The following is a 19,193-nucleotide window of genomic DNA, read 5'->3' as shown; positions in this document are numbered from 1 at the left end:
CTCAGGTCATGATCCCACGGTCCTGGGATCGAGTCCCGCATCGGGCTCCCTGCTCCTTGGGAGCCTGCTTCTCCCTCTGCCTCTCTCTCTCTCTCTGTCTGTCATGAATAAATAAATAAAATCTTAAAAAAAAAAAAAGAATTTGCTTTTCTGCCTCCTCCACCATAAACTTCTCATCTTCCATCACTTTAGTTAAATCAGTTTTCATTCGGGTCGTGCTCCCAGGGGCCTGGGATCGATCGCAGCATCGGGCTCCTTGCTCAGTGGGAGCCTGCTTCTCCCTATGCCTGCTGCTCTCCCTGCTTGTGCTCTTTCTCTCTGACAAATAAATAAAATCTTTAAAAACAAAAAACCAGTTTTCAATCTTTAAATCCTTACCTAGTTAGCCTAGAAAAATTATATATACTATGATTACCATTTCCTAATGTTAAAAATGGCCTTGTTTTCTTTTTTGCTGAGTTTTCTATGTAGGAATCACAGTCCATCCCCAAATTCTGCAACAGAGCTAAAAAAAAGCTCCTTGTTTTATTTTTTCTTAAAGATTTTATTTGACAGAGAGAGAGAGAGAGAGAGAGTGTGTGTGTGTGTGTGCTTGCACGTGTGCTCGTGAGAGAGAGAGAGAGAGCATGAGCAGGGGGAACACAATGTGGGGCTTGATCCCAGGACCTGGGATCATGATCTGAGCTGAAGGCAGATGCTTAACTGATTGAGCCACCCAGGTGCCCCAGAAGCTCCTTGTTTTATACCCAAACACATCAGAAATTCTTCAGTGTCATTTTCTTCTCAGAGTCATCTTCCTAATTCTGATCTGAACTTGGTACTCTTGCTCTGCAGCGCAGCTGTCATCCTGAGTCCTCCCTTCACCGTCATCCTAGGGATTCCTACCTCCTCTCCTGCATTCCTACCTCCTGTTACTTTTATCCTATGTCCTTTTCATTCTTAGTTTACCCCTTGGATTTGGTGGAGCATATATTCCAGAAACTTCCAGACAACAGGTGCATGGAACCTAAATAACTTTTTAAGACCTTGCCTATCTGAAATTCTTTATTTTCCCCTCATACTTGATTGCAAATTAGGCTGGATATAGAATTCTAGATTGGAAATTATTTGTCCCCAAAATTTCTAAAGCATTGCTGTCATTGCCATATCACTTTGTATGTTGCTTTTAAGAGGTCTGTTGCCATTCTGATTCCTGATCCTGTGTAATCACTTGCATTTTTCTTTCTGGAAGTTTTTAAGGCCTTCTCATTATCCATAGACTTTTGAAATTTTACAGTAATGTGCTTTCATGTGGCATGTCATAATCTTTAGGCACTGAGTAGTTCCTTTTGACCTATAAACTTGTGATTTTTGGTTCTCAGAATTTTTCTTTTGTTATCTTTGAAAATCTCCTATTTTTATTCTTCTTTCTTCTGAATCTCTAGTTTTGGGTGTATGTTGGCTCTCCTGCATTTATCCTCTTTTTTTTTTTCTATTGATCTATTTTCCATCTCTTTGTCTTTTGTTCTATTTTCTGTCCTATTTCCTTAACTGTATCTTCTAACTATTCTACTTGTTTCTGCTATTTTAAATTTCTATATCCCTTTCTTATTCTCTGCTTTTATAATTCAATAGCATTCTGTTCTTAATATCCTTAATTCATTAACTTTTTTTAAGATTTATTTGAGAGAGAGAGAGAGAGCACATGTGCACATGTGAGCAAGGGGGAGGGGCAGAGAAGGAGAGAAGCAGACTCCCTGATGAGCCCGGAGCCCCGGCACAGAGTCAATCCCATGACCCTGAGATCATAGCCTGAGCTGAAATCAAGAGTCAGATGCCCAACCAACTGAGCCACCCAGGTGCCCCTAACTCATTAACTGTTTAAATTTTTTTTTTAAAGATTTTATTTATTTATTTGAGAGAGAATGAGAGAGAGAGAGCACATGAGAGGGGGGAGGGTCAGAGGGAGAAGCAGACTCCCTGCCGAGCAGGGAGCCCGATGCGGGACTCGATCCAGGGACTCCAGGATCATGACCTGAGCCGAAGGCAGTCGCTTAACCAACTGAGCCACCCAGGCGCCCTAATTTTTAATATTTTTATTGTTTGCCTGGTTTGCCTGACAATGGTCACAGAAAGTCTATGTTCTCGTTTTTTGTAAGTGGACACTAAAATTTTTCAGGTAATGTCCCAATATCATAAAAAGTGTAAGGTTTGTAGACCCCTAATGGTTCTATAAAATTCTTTTATTATTTTTTAAAAAGATTTTATTTATTCATTTAGAAAGAGAGAGAGCACATGAGCAGGGGGAGGGGTAGAGGCAGAGGCAGAGAGAGACTCTCAAGTAGACTCCCCGCTGAGCAGGGAGCCCGACAGGGGGCTCCATCTGACGACCCCAAGATCACGACCTGAGCCAAAACCAAGAATTGGCCACTTAACCCACTGAGCCACCCAGCCGCCCCAAAATTCTTCTTTTAAAGTCAGTCTGGTGGAGCATCCAAAAGACTTGGTATGAAGAGTAGTCCTATTAGGGTTCAAAAACTGATATTTGCATTTATATTGTGTAGATTGAAGAAACAAAACCTGTAAAAAAATTTTAATGACAATCCATGTCTGAATCTTTTCAAAAGTGGGATATTTGAGGAATAATTGTTATAGTTTCTTTTTCATTAAAAATTAAAATTGCTGGGGCGCCTGGGTGGCTCAGTCGTTAAGAGTCTGCCTTCGGCTCAGGTCATGATCCCAGGGTCCTGGGATCGAGCCCCGCATCAGGCTCCCTGCTCAGCGGGAAGCCTGCTTCTCCCTCTCCCACTCCCCCTGCTTGTGTTCCCTCTCTCGCTGTCTCTCTCTCTGTCAAATAAATAAATAAAATCTTTTTAAAAAAATTAATATTGCTGGGGCGCCTGGGTTGCTCAGTTGGTTAAGCATCTGACTCTTGGTTTTGGCTCAGGTCTTGATCTCCCAGTCGTTAGATCGAGCCCCAGGGTGGGCTCTGCACTTAGCACAGAGTCTGATTCAGATTCTTTCTCCCTCTCCCTCTGCTTCTCCCCCACCCCCACTCACTCTCTCTCTCTTAAATAAATAAATAAACAAACAAATAAATAAATAAATAAAATCTTTGGGAAGAAAAAAAGAGGGGCACCTGGGTGGCTCAGTTGGTTAAGCCTCTGACTCTTTAATTCTTCTCAGGTCACAATCTCAGGGTCATGAGATGAAGCTGGAGTAGGGTTCCATGCTCACTGGGGAGTCTGCTGGAGATTCTCTGTCTCCCTCTCCCTCTGTCCCTTCCCCTATTCTCTCTCTCTCTCAAAATAAATAAATAAAATCTTTTAAAAAAAGAAATTAATATTACTCCCAGAATCATCTCTACCCATTCTTACAGTCAAAGAAATAGTCATTAGACTAAGATGTTTCCAGGAATTTTGGACTACCAGAAGGAAGTCACTATCTTCTGAAGACACTGTTGCTATGAAAATGAAAGCTGATCTATTTTATTGTAGTAACCACTTGAGTTGCTAATATTTACCTTATTTAAGATACATGTAGAGTAAATTTTAAAAAGAAGAAGAGTGGTTTGCCTTGGCAATGGTCACAAAAAGTCTATGTTCTCTTTTTTTTTTTTTTTTGTAGCTGGACACAAATTTTTCAGGGTTGAGTCTCCAACTCTAATCAAGTACTGTTTTGATGCTATACCAGGTGAAGGCCTGCCATGTTCATGGAATCAATTCTGTTACAGACTTTTTCAATATTTCACAAAGATTTATTTTATTTTTTCTCGCTTATTCTAGTGAGACTCTATACAACTTCATTTCCCATATCAGAGAAAGCATTCACAGGGTAAGTATAGCTGCATGTCAAGGAATTAAAACATTTTACATTTTAAGAAGTTTACTAATTGCATTGACCTTAATTCATATAGGATAACAGTATTTTAACTACCTTTTTTTTTTTTAAAAGATTTTATTTATTTATTTGACAGAGAGAGACACAGCAAGAGAGGGAGCACAAGCAGGGGGAGTGGGAGAGGGAGAAGCAGACCTCCCGCAGAGCAGGGAGCCTGATGTGGGGCTGGATCCCAGGACCCTGGGATCATGACCTGAGCCGAAGGCAGACGCTTAACGACTGAGCCACCCAGGCGCCCCTTAACTACCTTTTTTATCACTAAATGACAATACTCCAAGTTAGGAAAATAAGGCAATAGTCTGTGAATTCATTCTTAATTTGGGGTTGCTTAGTTGCAGACATCTGTGGAAAAGTCTGAGGAACATCTCAGCTCAAGAAGCCAATCTATTTTGGATTGTTTGGAGACTGTGGCCAAGACATGTGAGTATCTTGTATTTGAGGTTATCAGCAGAGGGCACTAGTGAGCAGTGAACTGAACTTTCTGACCCTAGCCACGTTTCTGTCAGGGGTGAGGTTCCATAGTGTACCTGGTTCCTAGATGCCCTCTGTGAAGCACTACTCCTCCACCCAGTAATCCCGCCGCCTCAGGATATGTAACTCTGCCAGATTTCTCATCTGACTGCCTGAAGTGAATCAACAGCATCCCTGAGTCCCTAATGAGTTGCTGGCTGTGCTATCTATAAAGACATTGTTCCCTTAGGACTTAGAAATAAAGACTGCTCCCTTAGGAGTTAGAAATACTCCAGTCACCTAATCATCTTCTTGCTGCCATGGTTTCAACGAGAGCTGTTTTGTAGTGAATCACAGCATCTTTCTCCATTTCAGTTATAGTTAGTGATCTGTAAAGTCTCCTGCTCTACCAATTAGTGATTTATGTTTAGATAAAACCAGGGTCCTGGCTCTTACTAAACAGAAGAGAGCCATAACACTGCTCTTCTTAGGCAGACACCTCTGTAGAACCAACAGCTTCTCAACGAAATAGCAAGATGATGACTGCATCTGCACTTGTTTGCATTTGTCTGTGTGTTTATTTTTTTATTTTAAACAAATTGAAGTCAACTTATTTAAATGCCTTGGAATGGATTGCTCATGATTTACAAAAATTAATGCCTTTGTGTGGCTTAGAAATTAATCTCCATCTGTCTGCAAAAAAGCACTGTACTGTCTGCTGGCTTCCAACCTGGGTATCCCACACACAGGGCAACTGTGCATCTGTTTGGAAATCAGTTCTGGAAGCCTGGGACTGTTGCCCTCACAAGAAGTAGCAAGACAAAGAGCAGAAGCAAATCAGGAGTGCTTTCTTTGTATATGATGGAATAACTCATTTGTAAGTGACCAAGGAAAGCACTCTTTTTGCTTTCTACATTTGAAACTAGGTAAAGTACAAAAAGGAGGATTATATGACATTCTTAGCCCAGACTAGGGAATGGAAGTGTCCAAGCTCCCAATACAAGATCAAGGCAGAGCAGGGACTAGAACTGGGTCTGGTTTATAGTAGGCATAGGGATCCTGATCCTTCACCCTGATGGTTCCTTTTTAGAGGATAAGACTCAGGAGAAGGAGCCACTTTGATAGGGCAAACAGTAAAAGACACTGTGGCATCATGTTAATTACAAAGCCAGATCATTCTTTTTTTTTTTTTTTAAGGTTTTATGTATGTATGTATGTATGTATGTATGTATGTATGTATTTAGAGAGCTTGAGCAGGGGGAGGGACAGAGAGAGAGGGAGAGAGAGAATCTCCAGCAGACTCCACACTCAGCATGGAGCCTGAGTTGGGATTAAGCAGGCCTTGATCCTAAGACCCTGAGATCATAACCTGAGCTGAAATCAAAAGAGTCGGATGCTTAACCAACTGAGCTACCCAGGCACCCCTAGAAAGCCAGATCATTCTTGAAAATGGCACAAGTATCTTGTTCAGAGTCATTCCTTTTCTTGGCAGGTAGCAATCAGGATCAGGAAGTTAGTCATTGAAAAAGGAACCAGACAAATCCTCTATCATCATATGGTGTGGCCCAGTCTAGCTGGCCTGAAGCACTGAATTTGCCAGTCAGTATATTCTGCAGCTTTCAGTATGCACTCACTGTAGCTCATAAGGGAAAGGGAAAGATATTGTGTGAACGTGCTCTCTTGTGTTATTATGTAATGGGCGCCTTCACAGAATGAGGTCATGAAATCTTTCCCCAGTCACAGTCTGCCTGTTCAACCAGGGGGATCACTCAAAGCCATCTAATCTAACTCCTCTTGTGCTTCAGCTGAAGACTGCGGAGACCAGAGTAATAGAATGAATTACCAAGGCCATCTACATCCTACTTTAGTTTAGGTTTAGGTGGGCTAATTAATTAGTAAAGAGCAGTACCACCTAATAGGTATCAGTTCTATTGAAAAATATGATCATTAGGAAAATAAAAAGGAGGGGATGCTATTGAAAATCAGAAAATGGGGGCACCTGGGTGGCTCAGTCGGTTAAGCATCCAACTCCTCATCTCAGGGTTGTGAGTTCAAGCCCCACGTTGGGCTCTATGCTGGGTGTGGAGCTTACCTAAAAAAATTAAAAAAGAAAGAAAATCAGAAAATGTCTTCTTTGGAAAATAGATAACTCTATACATAAAAATAAATTCCATATGAATCAATATAGTAAGTGTAATGATTAAATCATAAAAATAACTATAAGAAAAAATGGGCAGCATTTTTATAATTTTGGAGTGGAGAAATGCCTTTCTAAGCAAGGCACATATAATCATTAAGAAGAATGAGGTCTATCTTTATGAATCATGTTGAAATGGAAATAGCTCTTCATCGTTAAGTAATAACAGCAAGGTGCTGCTTGTGTGCACATAATTTACTCCAGGACACATCTTGTGGAGGAGTGTGACCAGTTAGTGAAAATTGGGAAGGGTATCCCAAAGAAAATGGGAGACTGAGCAATCTCTTCTTACACATGGAGGCTCCCAGACCTTTCCGCAGGCTGTCATCAGCATGGCAGGGAGAGCAAAACTACACAATATGTAAAAGGAAAACCACTGGCAATCAGTGGAAAAGTGTCAGAATCTGATCTCATGTCAGTAGAGCCCTCGTCAAATAGCTAAAATAGAAATGAATAAAAAATTCATCTTCAAAGAAAACAGAGATACTGTCCAGAATATGGAAATGGATTTTAAATGGAATTTTTACAAAAAAGCTAAAAATACCTCATGTTTATGGCCAAAGCAGAAATGAAAGGAGTCCTCTTCTAGAGAACAGCCATACACATATATACACACACAAGCTCTGTAATCTATACATGGATATGCACATGTATCAATGTATCAATGCAAAGTTCCAGAAACCACTCATAATGTTAAATTCCAGGAAGTGGAACCAAGGTCTGCATCGGAGAGAATCGATCAATTTTGCATTGCATACCTTTTTATACTGTTATAGGTTTGAGTTATTTTCTTAAAAACTTTTTAAAAGGGGGGCGCCTGGGTGGCTCAGTTGGTTGGGCGACTGCCTTCGGCTCAGGTCATGATCCTGGAGTCCCGGGATCGAGTCCTGCATCAGGCTCCTTGCTCAGCAGGGAGTCTGCTTCTCCCTCTGATCCTCCCCCCTCATGCTCTCTGTCTCCCATTCTCTCTCTCAGATAAATAAATTTAAAAAAATCTTAAAAAAAAAAACTTTTTAAAAGGAAAAGAAAGGGATAGATAGACTTTGGAAGTAATGAGCTTGATACAAAAGCTCCTGTGAAAGAGAAGATCCCAAACATACGTTTCCCAGGGGACAAGGAAAGAATATGTGGGACCACAGATAGATGCTTTCTGAGTACTGAATCTGGAATTGAACGCTTTGCTTGCCTTCCCCATTCTCTGCTTTTGTGGTTGGTAATGTTCACTGTTGCTAAGAAACATTGCTATTTAGGAATTCATCTAGGATAGGATAATTACATTTGCTTTCTACTACAAATATCTACAAGGATGTCTGGAAAAATATTTGACTAATTGAGTTTAGGAATAGGAATCCAGTACTTAAACATAAGTAAACAGCCTTTTTCTAAGTGGTTGACATATGGAATTTAACTTTGTATTGAGTAATAGAAAATTTGCTTTCTAAAAAATTCTTTTTTTACTGTGGTAAAATACACATAACATAAAATTTATCGTTTCTTACTGCTATTTTGCAAGACTACACTGGCTTGTCTATTTCTAGTCATAACAGGCTCTTTTACTTTGCACTTGCTGTTTTCTCTATCTGAATAACCTTCCCCTCATCTTTGCAGGGCTAGTTCCTTTAATCCTTCCAGTTCCACCTTAAATGTACCCATCTCCGATGACCTTATCTGAAATAGGTGTCCCCCACTCTGTTATTTTTATTATAATCCCTATCATAGCATTTATTACAGCTTTCATTTATTTTTTTAAAGATTTTATTTATTTATTTGACAGAGAGAGACACAGCGAGAGAGGAACACAAGCAGGGGGAGTGGGAGAGGGAGAAGCAGGCTTCCCGCGGAGCAGGGAGCCCGATGCGGGGCTCGATCCCAGGACCCTGGGATCATGACCTGAGCCGAAGGCAGATGCCCAACGACTGAGCCACCCAAGCGCCCCTACAGCTTTCATTTATTTATGTACATGTTTATTTACTTTTTTATTTTTATTTTTTCCTTTTCAAAACTGCAGAAATTCATGTATGTAGTAGACAGTTTTGTTCAAGATTGTTCTGTGTTCCTAGGACAGTATCTGATAATAATTTTCAGATAAAACTGTAAATCTCCAAATAATACATTCAAACACATCAGGAATTCTTTCTGTTTCATTTTCTCATTAGAGATGTCCTGCCTGGAGCTCAGTCTTCCAGCTCCAAACCGGGCAGATGACTCCTGAGGTCCCAATCTTAGGACTTCTCTTCACCATCATTCTGAGGATCCTCTTTTTTTCATCCCCAGTCTTGGATCCCTTTGTTTACTGGACTTTGGTTTATACTTGTGTTTGGTGATACACATCTTCCAGTAGCCTTCTGAGAAAGAGTATGTGGGAGGGAAACTTTTTATACACTGCATGTTTGAAAATGTCTTCTATCTCTACATGGGTCTAGAATCCTAGGGGGAAATGCTTTGTCCTCAGGATTTCTAAGGCATAGCTCCATTGTCTTCTAGTGTTAGTTTGGTTATTGAGATATTTGATGCCATTTTGCTTCTTGATTCTTTATGTTATCTGGGTACCCCCTCCTATCTCTAATAGACATTTTTTGAGCCTCATGTTTTCCCTTGATAGTCTGAGAACCAACTGGTAAAGTGCCACAAACCATAAGGTAATTCAGTTGGGTAGCAGAAATTAACAAAAAATGTAATGGGGAAAAAAAGATGCCATTTATAAATCTAACACAGAAGATAAACTACTCAGGAATAAACTTAACAAGTATATACAACTCACTCGTCTTTTTTTTTTTTTTTTTTTAATGGCTTCTGGGTTTTGTCTTGCTTAGAAAGGCCTTCCCCTACGTCTCTCCCATGTTTCCTTCTTGTACTTTACAATTTACTTAATTATACTAAAATTGTCAATATATCTGGAATTTATGTTAATATAAGAAATCTGAAATGTAAGATTCCTTTTAGGAAAGGAATTATGTTTTATTTTAAAGAGAAACTCTGAAGTAAATCACTTAAGCTTTATTAGATAGCATGTGTTAAATTCCTGCCCTTGGGGTGATAAGAGAGGAAAAAGAGAATAGTTAGAACAAGGAGTGGGGGTGAGACGGGGACACTAACCAAAGCACCTGTCAGATTGAGGCAAGCTTTCAAATAAGACTAAATTTGAGGGGTTTTTTGTGTTGTTTTTTTCCAAAGATTTTATTTATTTGTCAGAGATAGAGAGGGAGAGCACAAGCAGGGGGCGTGGCAGGCAGAGGGAGAAGCAGGCTCCCCGCTGAGCAAGGAGCCGGATGGGGGACTCGATCCCAGGACCCTGGGACCATGACCTGAGCCGAAGGCAGACGCTTAACCAACTGAGCCACCCAGGTGTCCTATAAATTTGAGTTTGTTATCCTGTCTTTTTAATCACCAGATGTCACTCTGATTTTCCATTTATTGTGAAGAGTTAAACACTCTCTTGTTGCCAAATTGTTTTTTACCCATGTAAAATGAAAAAAAAAATTGTCAAGAATCTTGAAATACCCTTTAGATAGTTATGAGAAGATAAAAGGAATATCTGGTGTATTATTCCTGATTATTTGTAAATTATACTTGTTATGTATTTAAGATGTACAATAGTTTATGAATATAAACTTACAATACAACTTACAATAGTTTATAGAATATAGTAGATACTCATCAAATATTTGTTGAATAAATGTAAGAGTGTCTTCACATGACCTGCCATTTAGCAAGAGGGTGGCAATAATTGATTGCAACACAATGTGTTAGTTAAGTGTGTGTGTGTAAAATCTCCCTATGCCAAAGAGAGGAATCAATATCAGTCCTGAGTGGTTAGCACTCAGGTCACCAAGTTCATTGCAGCCCAAGTGTAAATAGGGGATAAATAAGTGATGGGTGATAGGTGATAAGTGATGGTAGAGCACACAAATGGTGCCAACAGCAGAGAAAAGGAGCCCCCAAGCCAGCCAGGATATGCTATTTTCCAAGGAGGTGACTGCTGAGAGCAGAGGGAAGAATAGGAATTAGTGGCACTGAGGGGCACCTGGGTGGCTCAGTCGGCTAAGCACGTACCTTCGACTCAGGTCATGATCCCGGAGTCCCAGGATCAAGCCCCGTGTCAGGCTCCCCGCTCAGTGCGGAGTCTGCTTGTCCCTCTGCCCCTCCCCCTTCTCGGGTTCTCTGTCACTCTCTCTCAAATAAATAAAATCTTAAAAAAAAAAAAAAGGAATTAGTTGCACTGAGGTGGTGATTGAGGGGAATGGGTAGAGTTGATAAGGGACTGAAGCATAAGTACTCCAAGCCAAGGGAACAGCATGCACAAGGCCAATGGTGAGAGAGAGATTGCATAGGAAACAGACCTCAGAGATGTGGAGGTGGACAGAGAGGGTAAGCAGAAGTGAGCCTGGGTCTTCATGGCCAATTTAAAAATTTGGACTTTGGGGCGCCTGGGTGGCTCAGATGGTTGGGTGTCTGCCTTCGGCTCAAGTCACGATCTCCGGGTCCTGGGACTGAGCCCCGTGTCGGGCTCCTGGCTTGGTGGGGAGTCTGTTTCTCCCTCTGCCTCTCCCCCTGCTTGTGCTCTGTCTCTTTCTCTCTCAAATGAATAAATAAAATCTTTAATAAATAAATAAAGATTTGGACTTCACCCAGTGGCCAGTGGGGTGCTATTGAAAGTTTCAGTGCAGGTTTCAGGGGAGGCATGATCATATCTACATTCTGGAGAGTTCATTCTGAGGACAGAACCAAAAAGGTAGGCCAAGGAGGAGGTTGGTGCCATCATCTGGGCAGCAGGTTTCAGAGTCCCCAGGAGGTGCTGAGATTGAGGCTGCCTGGGCCAGAATGTTCTCGGGGTGGGAGGGAAGAAGGAATGGTGGAAGAACCACCCTTCTCGGGCTTCCTCTCCTCACGAAGGCTGATCTGGTTGGAGAGTCCTGGGCACCAGCAGAGCAGGCTCAGGTGGTCCATGCCTGATTCTAGCTCATCCCTTTATTGTCTGCGCGGGGTGGGGCATTGCCATAGTCTTCGTGAAGTGATTGTCAACTTTCTGTATTTAGTACAAGAGACTGTGCGGGCCCAGAGTGATCTGGTGTTGGAAACAGTGCATGACAAAGGCAACATGGAGCAGGTCATCTTTGAGATACAGAAGAGATTTGAAGCTGTAAGTGTGGATACCAACCTCTTTCCTCAAGTATGTTTTTAGCTTTGTCACTAAGACCCAGAGAGACACCTTTAAAGCTGCAATTTTTTTTTCAGCCCAGAACAGAAGCCAGATAGGTCCCTTGGCAATGGACCAGGGTGGGACCAACTTCCTCCTCCAAGGTCCTCTGGCATGATGTGGACCCAAGGGGCCCTGCTCCAGAATGTTGCCATGCTTCCTCTGTAAAGCACCCAGCAAGGGAGAAGCTTTGGTTCTGCTAGCACATCCTTTGGTTGGTTTGCACATTTCATTGTGCCTTCTGATTGCAGTGTCCATAACTCTTTTCTCACTATCTTTCCCTAGAGACAAGCAGAATTTATAGAAATGAAATCTGACCTGAAGCAACTTGAAGTTTTAGTTGCCCAGCAGAGTAAGGACTTCCAGCGGCTGTGTGAGCAGCTAGGCCAGCTGAATGTGGCCAGTGTCCTGGCAGAGCTGAAGAGATTGATTTCAGCCCCTCGGGGCCCCACGCACGTGAAAGACAGCACTTCCCAGACCTCACCACCTCTGGCCCAGAGCCTCCATTTCACCAGGCAGGACACATATGCTTCTGAGGAACCAGTTCTGTGGCAGGCTCAGGCCCCCCCTGCTGTACAGAATCTGAGTATGGGTTCCCTGCAGCCTGGAGAGTTTGGTGTCTGTGGTGAGGGAGCAAAAAGTGATGCTCTCCAAGAAGAGGCTGCGCTGATGGCAGCTGGAACCAGCAAAAGAAACAGGCAAGTCAAGGACAGGGCAGTACAGACCAACTGCGAGAACTGGACCCTCCCTAAAACCAGCTCAGAGAACCATGGCTCCGGCTTCCCAGGCCCCGAAGTTCCTGGTGGTAGGGACTGGGTTTCCCAAGGAGCCTCAAGGCTTCTACCCCTGGACTTGAACAACTTTGCAACCAGCATTAAGAACACCTGCCAAAAATGTCAAACCGAAGGTGTGTCTCCGTGTGACCCTTGTGAACAAAGGGGGGCGGCTGCACAGAAAGGCAGAACCGTGGGAAGGGGGGGGACAGGCAAGAAGCAGCAGCCCCGGAAGTCCCACAGAGGCAGGCTTCTAGCCAGGAAGCAAGAACAAGTCCCTAGCAAAGCCTGTGCTTTCATTTCTAAATATCCTCAGCCTCCAGTTTCTGGCCCACAAAGGCCCCCCCTGGAGCAGCAGAAGCCCCTTGCTCAGCCCCTGCATCTGAGGGGCCCCAGCAGCCCCACAAAGCCAGTCAGCCCTGTTCTGGGAGGCATAGTCAGGCGCAGTAAGGTGATGAGGGCAGCACAAGGGAACATCTTACAACTCGGTGGGCCTTCTTCCCAAGACGACAGGCTGCTTTCCACCAGTTCCCAGGGGGACCACCAGATGAGCTGGTTCAGCGACCTCAGCCTGGGAAGTTCAGAACCCCCTCTGTGCAGGGAGCCAAGCAAGAATGTGCTCTATGACCTGGGTTTTGATAGCAGTGATGATGGCTTCTGACCAGCCCACAAAACGTCTGCAGCTGATAGTTTATTGGTCTCAGCTGGAAAGACAGATGACAGCGCCCCGGGACTAACAGCAGAAAGCCCCCGAAGCCGAGGGGAGCGCCCGGGCTCAGAGGCCCTGCTGGGGGTCAGGGCGGGATGGGTCTGGCATTCTGGGTACCAGGTGCCGCCCATGACAGGCCTCAGAGCTACACACATCTTTATGTATCGGAGCGAAGCGTGTGAAGACCGTGGTGAGGAGCCGGGGCAGCAGCCTGGGTGTAGGGCATGCGGGGAGGGTGCTGTTTCTGGTGAAAGGAGGGATATTGTGTGGCGGAAGGGCTCTCTCAGAACCATTGGTGCGGCACCATGACTCCCCAACACCACATTTTTGGTCTTCACAATACTTCCTACACATAAACAATAACTTTCCAGGCCTCAGTAGTTTTTTTATTATTATTTTTATCCAGTTTTACTGTCAGAGCACTTGCATTTTTCGATCAGTGGAGGTATTATTACAGAATACACTAAGTCAAGTCTTCTTGTGTGAGAAACCGAGAATGTTAAGCTGCCAATCAAAGAGAGGTGACATGCACCCAATGAATGCCCAGAGTGCCGCTGTACACGAGCCAACCAATCCCAATTTTCTTCCTGGCTCTTTGTCCCCATTCTGTTTTCAACCACTCTTCAAGCTGGTGAGAGCATCTAAGGGTCCAGTAATATTTCCGGAGGGCATGGGGCTTATATGAAACTTTGGCTTTCTATTTATATCTTGCAGAAGTTTTGAATTTTTGTTATACATATATATTTATTTTGTAACAAAAAATAAAACATACAAAACATTTAAAAGCATATGTTTTGGGGAGGGGGCGTGTGGGTGGCTCCGTTGGTTAAGCGTCCGACTCGATTTCCATTCAGGTCATGATCTCAGGGTTATGAGATTGAGCCCCACATGTGGCTCTGCACTGAGCGTGGAACCTGCTTAAGCTCTCTCTCTCCCTCTCTCCCTCTGCGCCTCCCCCTACTCAAGCTCTCTTTCTCTCTCTCGAAACCCCACAAAAACCAAAACACTTAAAAGCATATTTTTTCATTAAGTTTATTGAAGTGATCTCCCATCAACTTAAGAAAATCAAATGGATAAGATACATACCATCTTTTTATCCTGCAGGCTTCTCCCAAGATGATTTTGAATAAAAAACAGCCTACTCAGACTGGTTTCTCTTCCTTTATCGTTTGAAAGTAAAAATCCTCACTGGATGGATTGGCTTCCAGAATCTGCCCATTTTCTTCTCTCTTTTTTTTTTTTATATTCTTTATTTAAATTCAAGTTAGTTAACATAGAGTGTGTCATTAGTTGCGGGGTTGGATTCAGTTATTCATCGGTTGCATATGAGACCCTGTGCGCATTATATCACGTGCGCTCCTTAATGTCCATCACCCAGTTACCCCATCCCCCCACCCCGTCCCCTCCAGCAACCCTGTTTGTTCCCTAGAGTTAAGAGTCTCTTATGGTTTATCTCCCTCTCTGATTTTATCTTATTTTTCCTTCACTTCCCCTATGTTCATCTGTTTTGTTTCTGAAATCCCACATGTGAGTGAAATGGTATGTCTTTCTCTGACTGACTTACTGAGTTTAGCATAATACCCTCTAGTTCCATTCATGTCTTTGCTCATTTTCAAGGCTGTAGTAAATGACACTAGGGCCTCTGAGTGGGCCATTTATAGAAAACAGTGTTCTTGGGCGCCTGGGTGGCTCAGTTGGTTGAGCGACTGCCTTCGGCTCAGGTCATGATCCTCGAGTCCCGGGATCGAGTCCCGCATCGGGCTCCCTGCTCGGCAGGGAGCCTGCTTCTCCCTCTGACCCTCCTCCCTCTCATGCTCTCTGTATCTCATTCTCTCTGTCTCAAATAAATAAATAAAATCTTGAAAAAAAGAAAAAGAAAAAAAAAAAGAAAACAGTGTTCTTGATTTTTTTCTTATTTTTACATTCTTTATTTTCAAGGGTGTGTGTCCCACAAAAGTCTGAGTTTAATTTGCCTTTGACACCTTTGGCAGGGATACCAGGCACCAGCCTAAGCTGCTCTTACTCCCGTTTCCAGACCAAGGGCGTCCTGTGGCCTGTAGCTGGGAGCCCCAGGCAATGGCAGCTGCCCTTTCCGAGGCCAAGGGCGTACAGACTTGGACTCTGCCTCAGGCTGCCCCGACCTTCTCTCTGCCTGTGAGCCTCACTGGATGTCTGTTCACCCTGGCCTCTGCCAACCTCTACTGCCTTCCCTGCTGGGTCGCTCTGCCTGTGCAAGGGAGGCCTGCGAGGAAGGGGCCCAGCCACACCACGGGTTTCTTCCAGCCCTTCTCAAACTGACTACAGGTGGCTGTTGGGCGGTTAGCATAAGGCTTGTAGGCCATAGGGGTTTGTATCGGGAAATCTTTTATTACTCTAAGTTGAAAAGTTTAGTCATTTTGGGGCGCCTGGCTGGCTCCAGTTGGGCAGCTGCCTTCTGCTCAGCAGGGAGCCTGCTTCTCCCTCTCCCTCTGCCCCTCCCCCTGCTCGTGCTTTCTCTCTCTCTCAAACAAATCAACAAAAATCTTTAAAAAATTAAAAAGAAAAAAGTTTAATCGTTGTAAATCGAAGTTGAGACCCTGTTGAGAGAACTCCATCAATATTTATGACTGTGGCCTTCTCATTGAAGGGTCTGTCCAATTTTGGATTGCCAAAGCAGGACCCTCTGTTCTTTGATTCTGTTGTGAGTTATGAAATCCTGTATTTCTGGGGTGCCTGGGTGGCTCAGTCGTTAAGCGTCTGCCTTCGGCTCAGGTCATGGTCCCGGGGTCCTGGGATCCAGCCCCGCATCGGGCTCCCTGCTCTGCAGGAGGCCTGCTTCTCCCTCTCCCACTCCCCCTGCTTGTGTTCCCTCTCTCGCTGTGTCTCTCTCTGTCAAATAAATAAAATCTTTAAAAAAAAAAAATCCTGTATTTCTTCAGAAGGATTTCTTTTTGTTATGAAGTCAAAGATCAAAGTGACTCAGTGTTCCATGAGCTGGGTGTTTTTGCAGAATGAGCAGTAAATTTATCTCCTAACAAGCCTGGGTTAATTAAAATTACACCGCCTGTCTCTGGTAATCATCAGGAAAGGATATTCTGTTTCTTATTTTATTCCTAAGACTTCTTTTTTTTTTTAAACTCCTGTGTTCCTGCCAGATCTGGTGAGCGTGACAAAGCCCAGGCACATCCCCAGAGCACACAACGTTTCTGGTTCTTTGGATGCTGATAGAGATGTGGCTACACAGGGGCGGATGTCGTGGGAGGTCTAGGGACCTAGGGCCCGGAGAGCCACCTAGGGGTGCCTCCCTCTGATAATGACCCCAGCTACATCTGAGGATGGAAACCACATCACCTAATTGTCTTGACATTCAAGTATCAATTTAAATGTCACCTACAGAGAGGCCTTTTAGTGACCTCTTCTGCAGAAGCTTGCCCTACTCCTTGCCCATTCCCTTACCCTGTTTTAATTCTCTCCCATAGCTCCATCTGAAACGGTGTATTGATGCACATACATATGTTTTACCTGCCTTGCTGGGTGGGATATAAACCTCAGAAGCAAGGGCAGCATCTGCCTCATCCCTGCTGTATCCTCAGCACCCAGGAGAGTGTCTGACACGAGAAGACACTTGACAAATACTGAGAGCAGGGATTTCTTGCTTTCCATTTGAACAGCTCCTTGCAGCCCTGTCCCAAAGTCAGGTCTCTCCAGCATCCCTTTGCAACTTCCCTTTTTGGCATTTTGTCTCAGAAGTTCCAGAGGGCTCCTGATGAGGGGCCTGTCTCCTGCAATATGCCCTCTTCTTTCCCAGGCCAGATGCCAGCAACCCCTTTCCACCCAAAAGGCCCAGAAAATAGCCTTTCTGCCTCCAGAAAAAAAGACAGTTGCTCCCTACAAGGGTTGAGCAGTTTTGAAAATTTTTTCATGCCAGGCCTTAGGCCAAAACTCTTCATCAAAGCAGTCATCTTCCAGCTGGCCAAGCACAGAGAGTCCTTCCCCACTAAGGCTGGGATTCATTGTCAAATAGATTTCCTAAGTAAAACTTTGTCTACTCTATAAATATTTAGCTGGAACATAAAATATTAACATTCTCCCACATACTCCAGGGAGAAAGCACATTGCCAGAGCCTCAGATAGTCTGGGGCTCAAAGCCTTTTCAGTAATTACCCACAATCAGGTGCAGTGGCCTCCCTCGTGTGCGTGCCTCCTCCATGGTCACTGCTGTATTAAACGTTCGGTGCTTCAGTCAGCGGACGGGCACGCTCGGACCCGGGGAGCCCCCAGCCTGGCCGTTCGGGGAGAGGGAGCTTGGCCTGAATTAGGCCTCTTTTGCAAATCCTCTTCCTCAATTTCTTTGATCACTAACAGCTCACAGCTCCTCCGGTGGGAGGCTGGTGTTGCTGCCCTCTCAGCACATTCCTGGGTGCACAGGTGAGGGACGCCTGCCCCGGGGTTGTCTGTTCCCTTCTGCCTGGTCTCCTGATCCCTTTGCGGTTTGCCCTGAGATTAGAAGTGGAGGGTCCAAGGAGCCAGGGTAGGTGGGCCAGGAGGTGGCGCCCCCAGCGCCCCAGTGAGGGGGAGCAGAAGGCTGGGGGAGGGGAGCCCGGAGAGCCCAAGCTGAGAAGGCAGGCCCCAGGGCCTGGTTGCGCTGGCTGGAGCCCCACAGAAGCAGAGGCGTACTAACTGGAAGTGCCCCTGGAGCTCACGTGGCAAGACTTCAGACTCTAGGTCCATGTGGCCAGACAGCCGTGCCCAGGAATGTGGAGAACGTGGCAATCTGGACGAGGCTGAAGCGAGGGCCAACATTTCCAGCCCACGGCCACCCCTGGATTGTCCTTTTGAAAGAGTTGTTGCTTGGCTCTCAGGCCTCACTGTGGCTCTCTGCTCCTTGCTGACCTTCGCTCAACCATTGGCTCATCTCTCTCCTTTTTCCTATCCCTTCTTCCTCAGCAGGTCCTAGGAGCTTCTATGGACCAGCCCCCACCTTACAAAGTCTTACCAGTCTGCATATAGAGCTGGGTTCCAGTGGCCTGGGCAGGGACACTGGTGGGATGCGGCCAGGGGACCTGGAGACCTCTTACAGGGCTGGATGGGCCCCGCTTCTCACATGCCTTGTGCTGTGGCTTGAATTTGCAGTTTGTGACTAGCAGGTTCCAAAGCTCCTATTTATTCTTGAGGTTGCCTTGTTTCTATTTTGAGTCTGCTAATCCAAATCACAGTTTGGTGTTTCCACGGAAACAATTCAGTGATTGTTTAGTTTGCCAAGATGAGCTGCGGGGGAGAGAACCAAATGACGTAAAACAGTTTTAGTTTCTCAAATATGACTCTCATTGTCTCCCCGAGAAGCCTTTGGTGCCAGCCCCCTGAAAACCTGAGGAAGTTGTATTAAAATAAATGTTCTAGACTCCTGTTCCCCTTCTGGTTAAGTCCCTGGAGACCCACTCCCCGAACACCCCTGCTGTGTGTAGATGAGCACACATCTGCCCAGTAAAGCAGATGACAGAGGCAGGAAGGTCTCCTTGGGGCACCTCAGGGAGCCAGGGATGCAGAGACAGGCGTCCAGGTCACCAGGGAAATGACCATATGGCTACCCCTGTTAGTCTGGGACTGGAGAGCCAGAGGCTCAGGGCTCATCGGCTTTAACTAAACAGCTGTGTTTCTACAGTGAAGAAAAGCTCCTCATTCAAGGATCCCAGGATGAATTACCCCTCTGGTAGATCTGAATTTTTACATAAAGGCTTAGCTAAAACAGCAATATGTCTGTCTGTCCCTCCAGGGAGAGCCAGGTCCCTCCTGCATGCTGACCCCTGTTCTCAAGGACCATAGTCTCCTCTACAGGCAGAAATAATCCTTTCTTTTCAGTCTTCCAGGGTTAGGGCTAGGCCCCCATTCCCAGTACCCGCTCCCCGTGCAAGGACCCTGGGGGAGCATGAATGGAATGCTGAGAAGCAGCTCCAGGAGACCTAGAGCTTCCAGTCACTGGGACCCGACATCCTCAAGGTCAAGGTCCTG

At 44.7% G+C, this 19,193-nt stretch overlaps 1 protein-coding gene across 1 annotated transcript in view; it reads left to right on the top strand.

Annotated features, from left to right (window-relative positions):
- Positions 1-16,667, top strand: part of IHO1 (interactor of HORMAD1 1) — a 65,071-nt gene extending 48,404 nt beyond the window's left edge. The window contains exons 6-9 of the mRNA XM_045862395.2: positions 3,765-3,813; positions 4,212-4,299; positions 11,563-11,666; positions 12,009-16,667. Of these exons, the coding sequence (XP_045718351.1) occupies positions 3,765-3,813; positions 4,212-4,299; positions 11,563-11,666; positions 12,009-13,157 (1,390 nt within the window). The 3' untranslated portion in view covers positions 13,158-16,667. The remainder of the gene's footprint in view (positions 1-3,764; positions 3,814-4,211; positions 4,300-11,562; positions 11,667-12,008) is intronic.
- The last annotated feature ends 2,526 nt before the right edge of the window (positions 16,668-19,193 follow it).

This window comes from Mirounga angustirostris, unplaced genomic scaffold, assembly GCF_029215605.1.
Source record: "Mirounga angustirostris isolate CCGP_5_RB_7025 unplaced genomic scaffold, mMirAng1.0.hap1 SCAF_1, whole genome shotgun sequence".
Classification (NCBI taxonomy): Eukaryota; Metazoa; Chordata; class Mammalia; order Carnivora; family Phocidae; genus Mirounga; species Mirounga angustirostris.
Note: the sequence above shows the minus strand (reverse complement) of the source record. Positions and strands in the feature narration are given on the sequence as shown.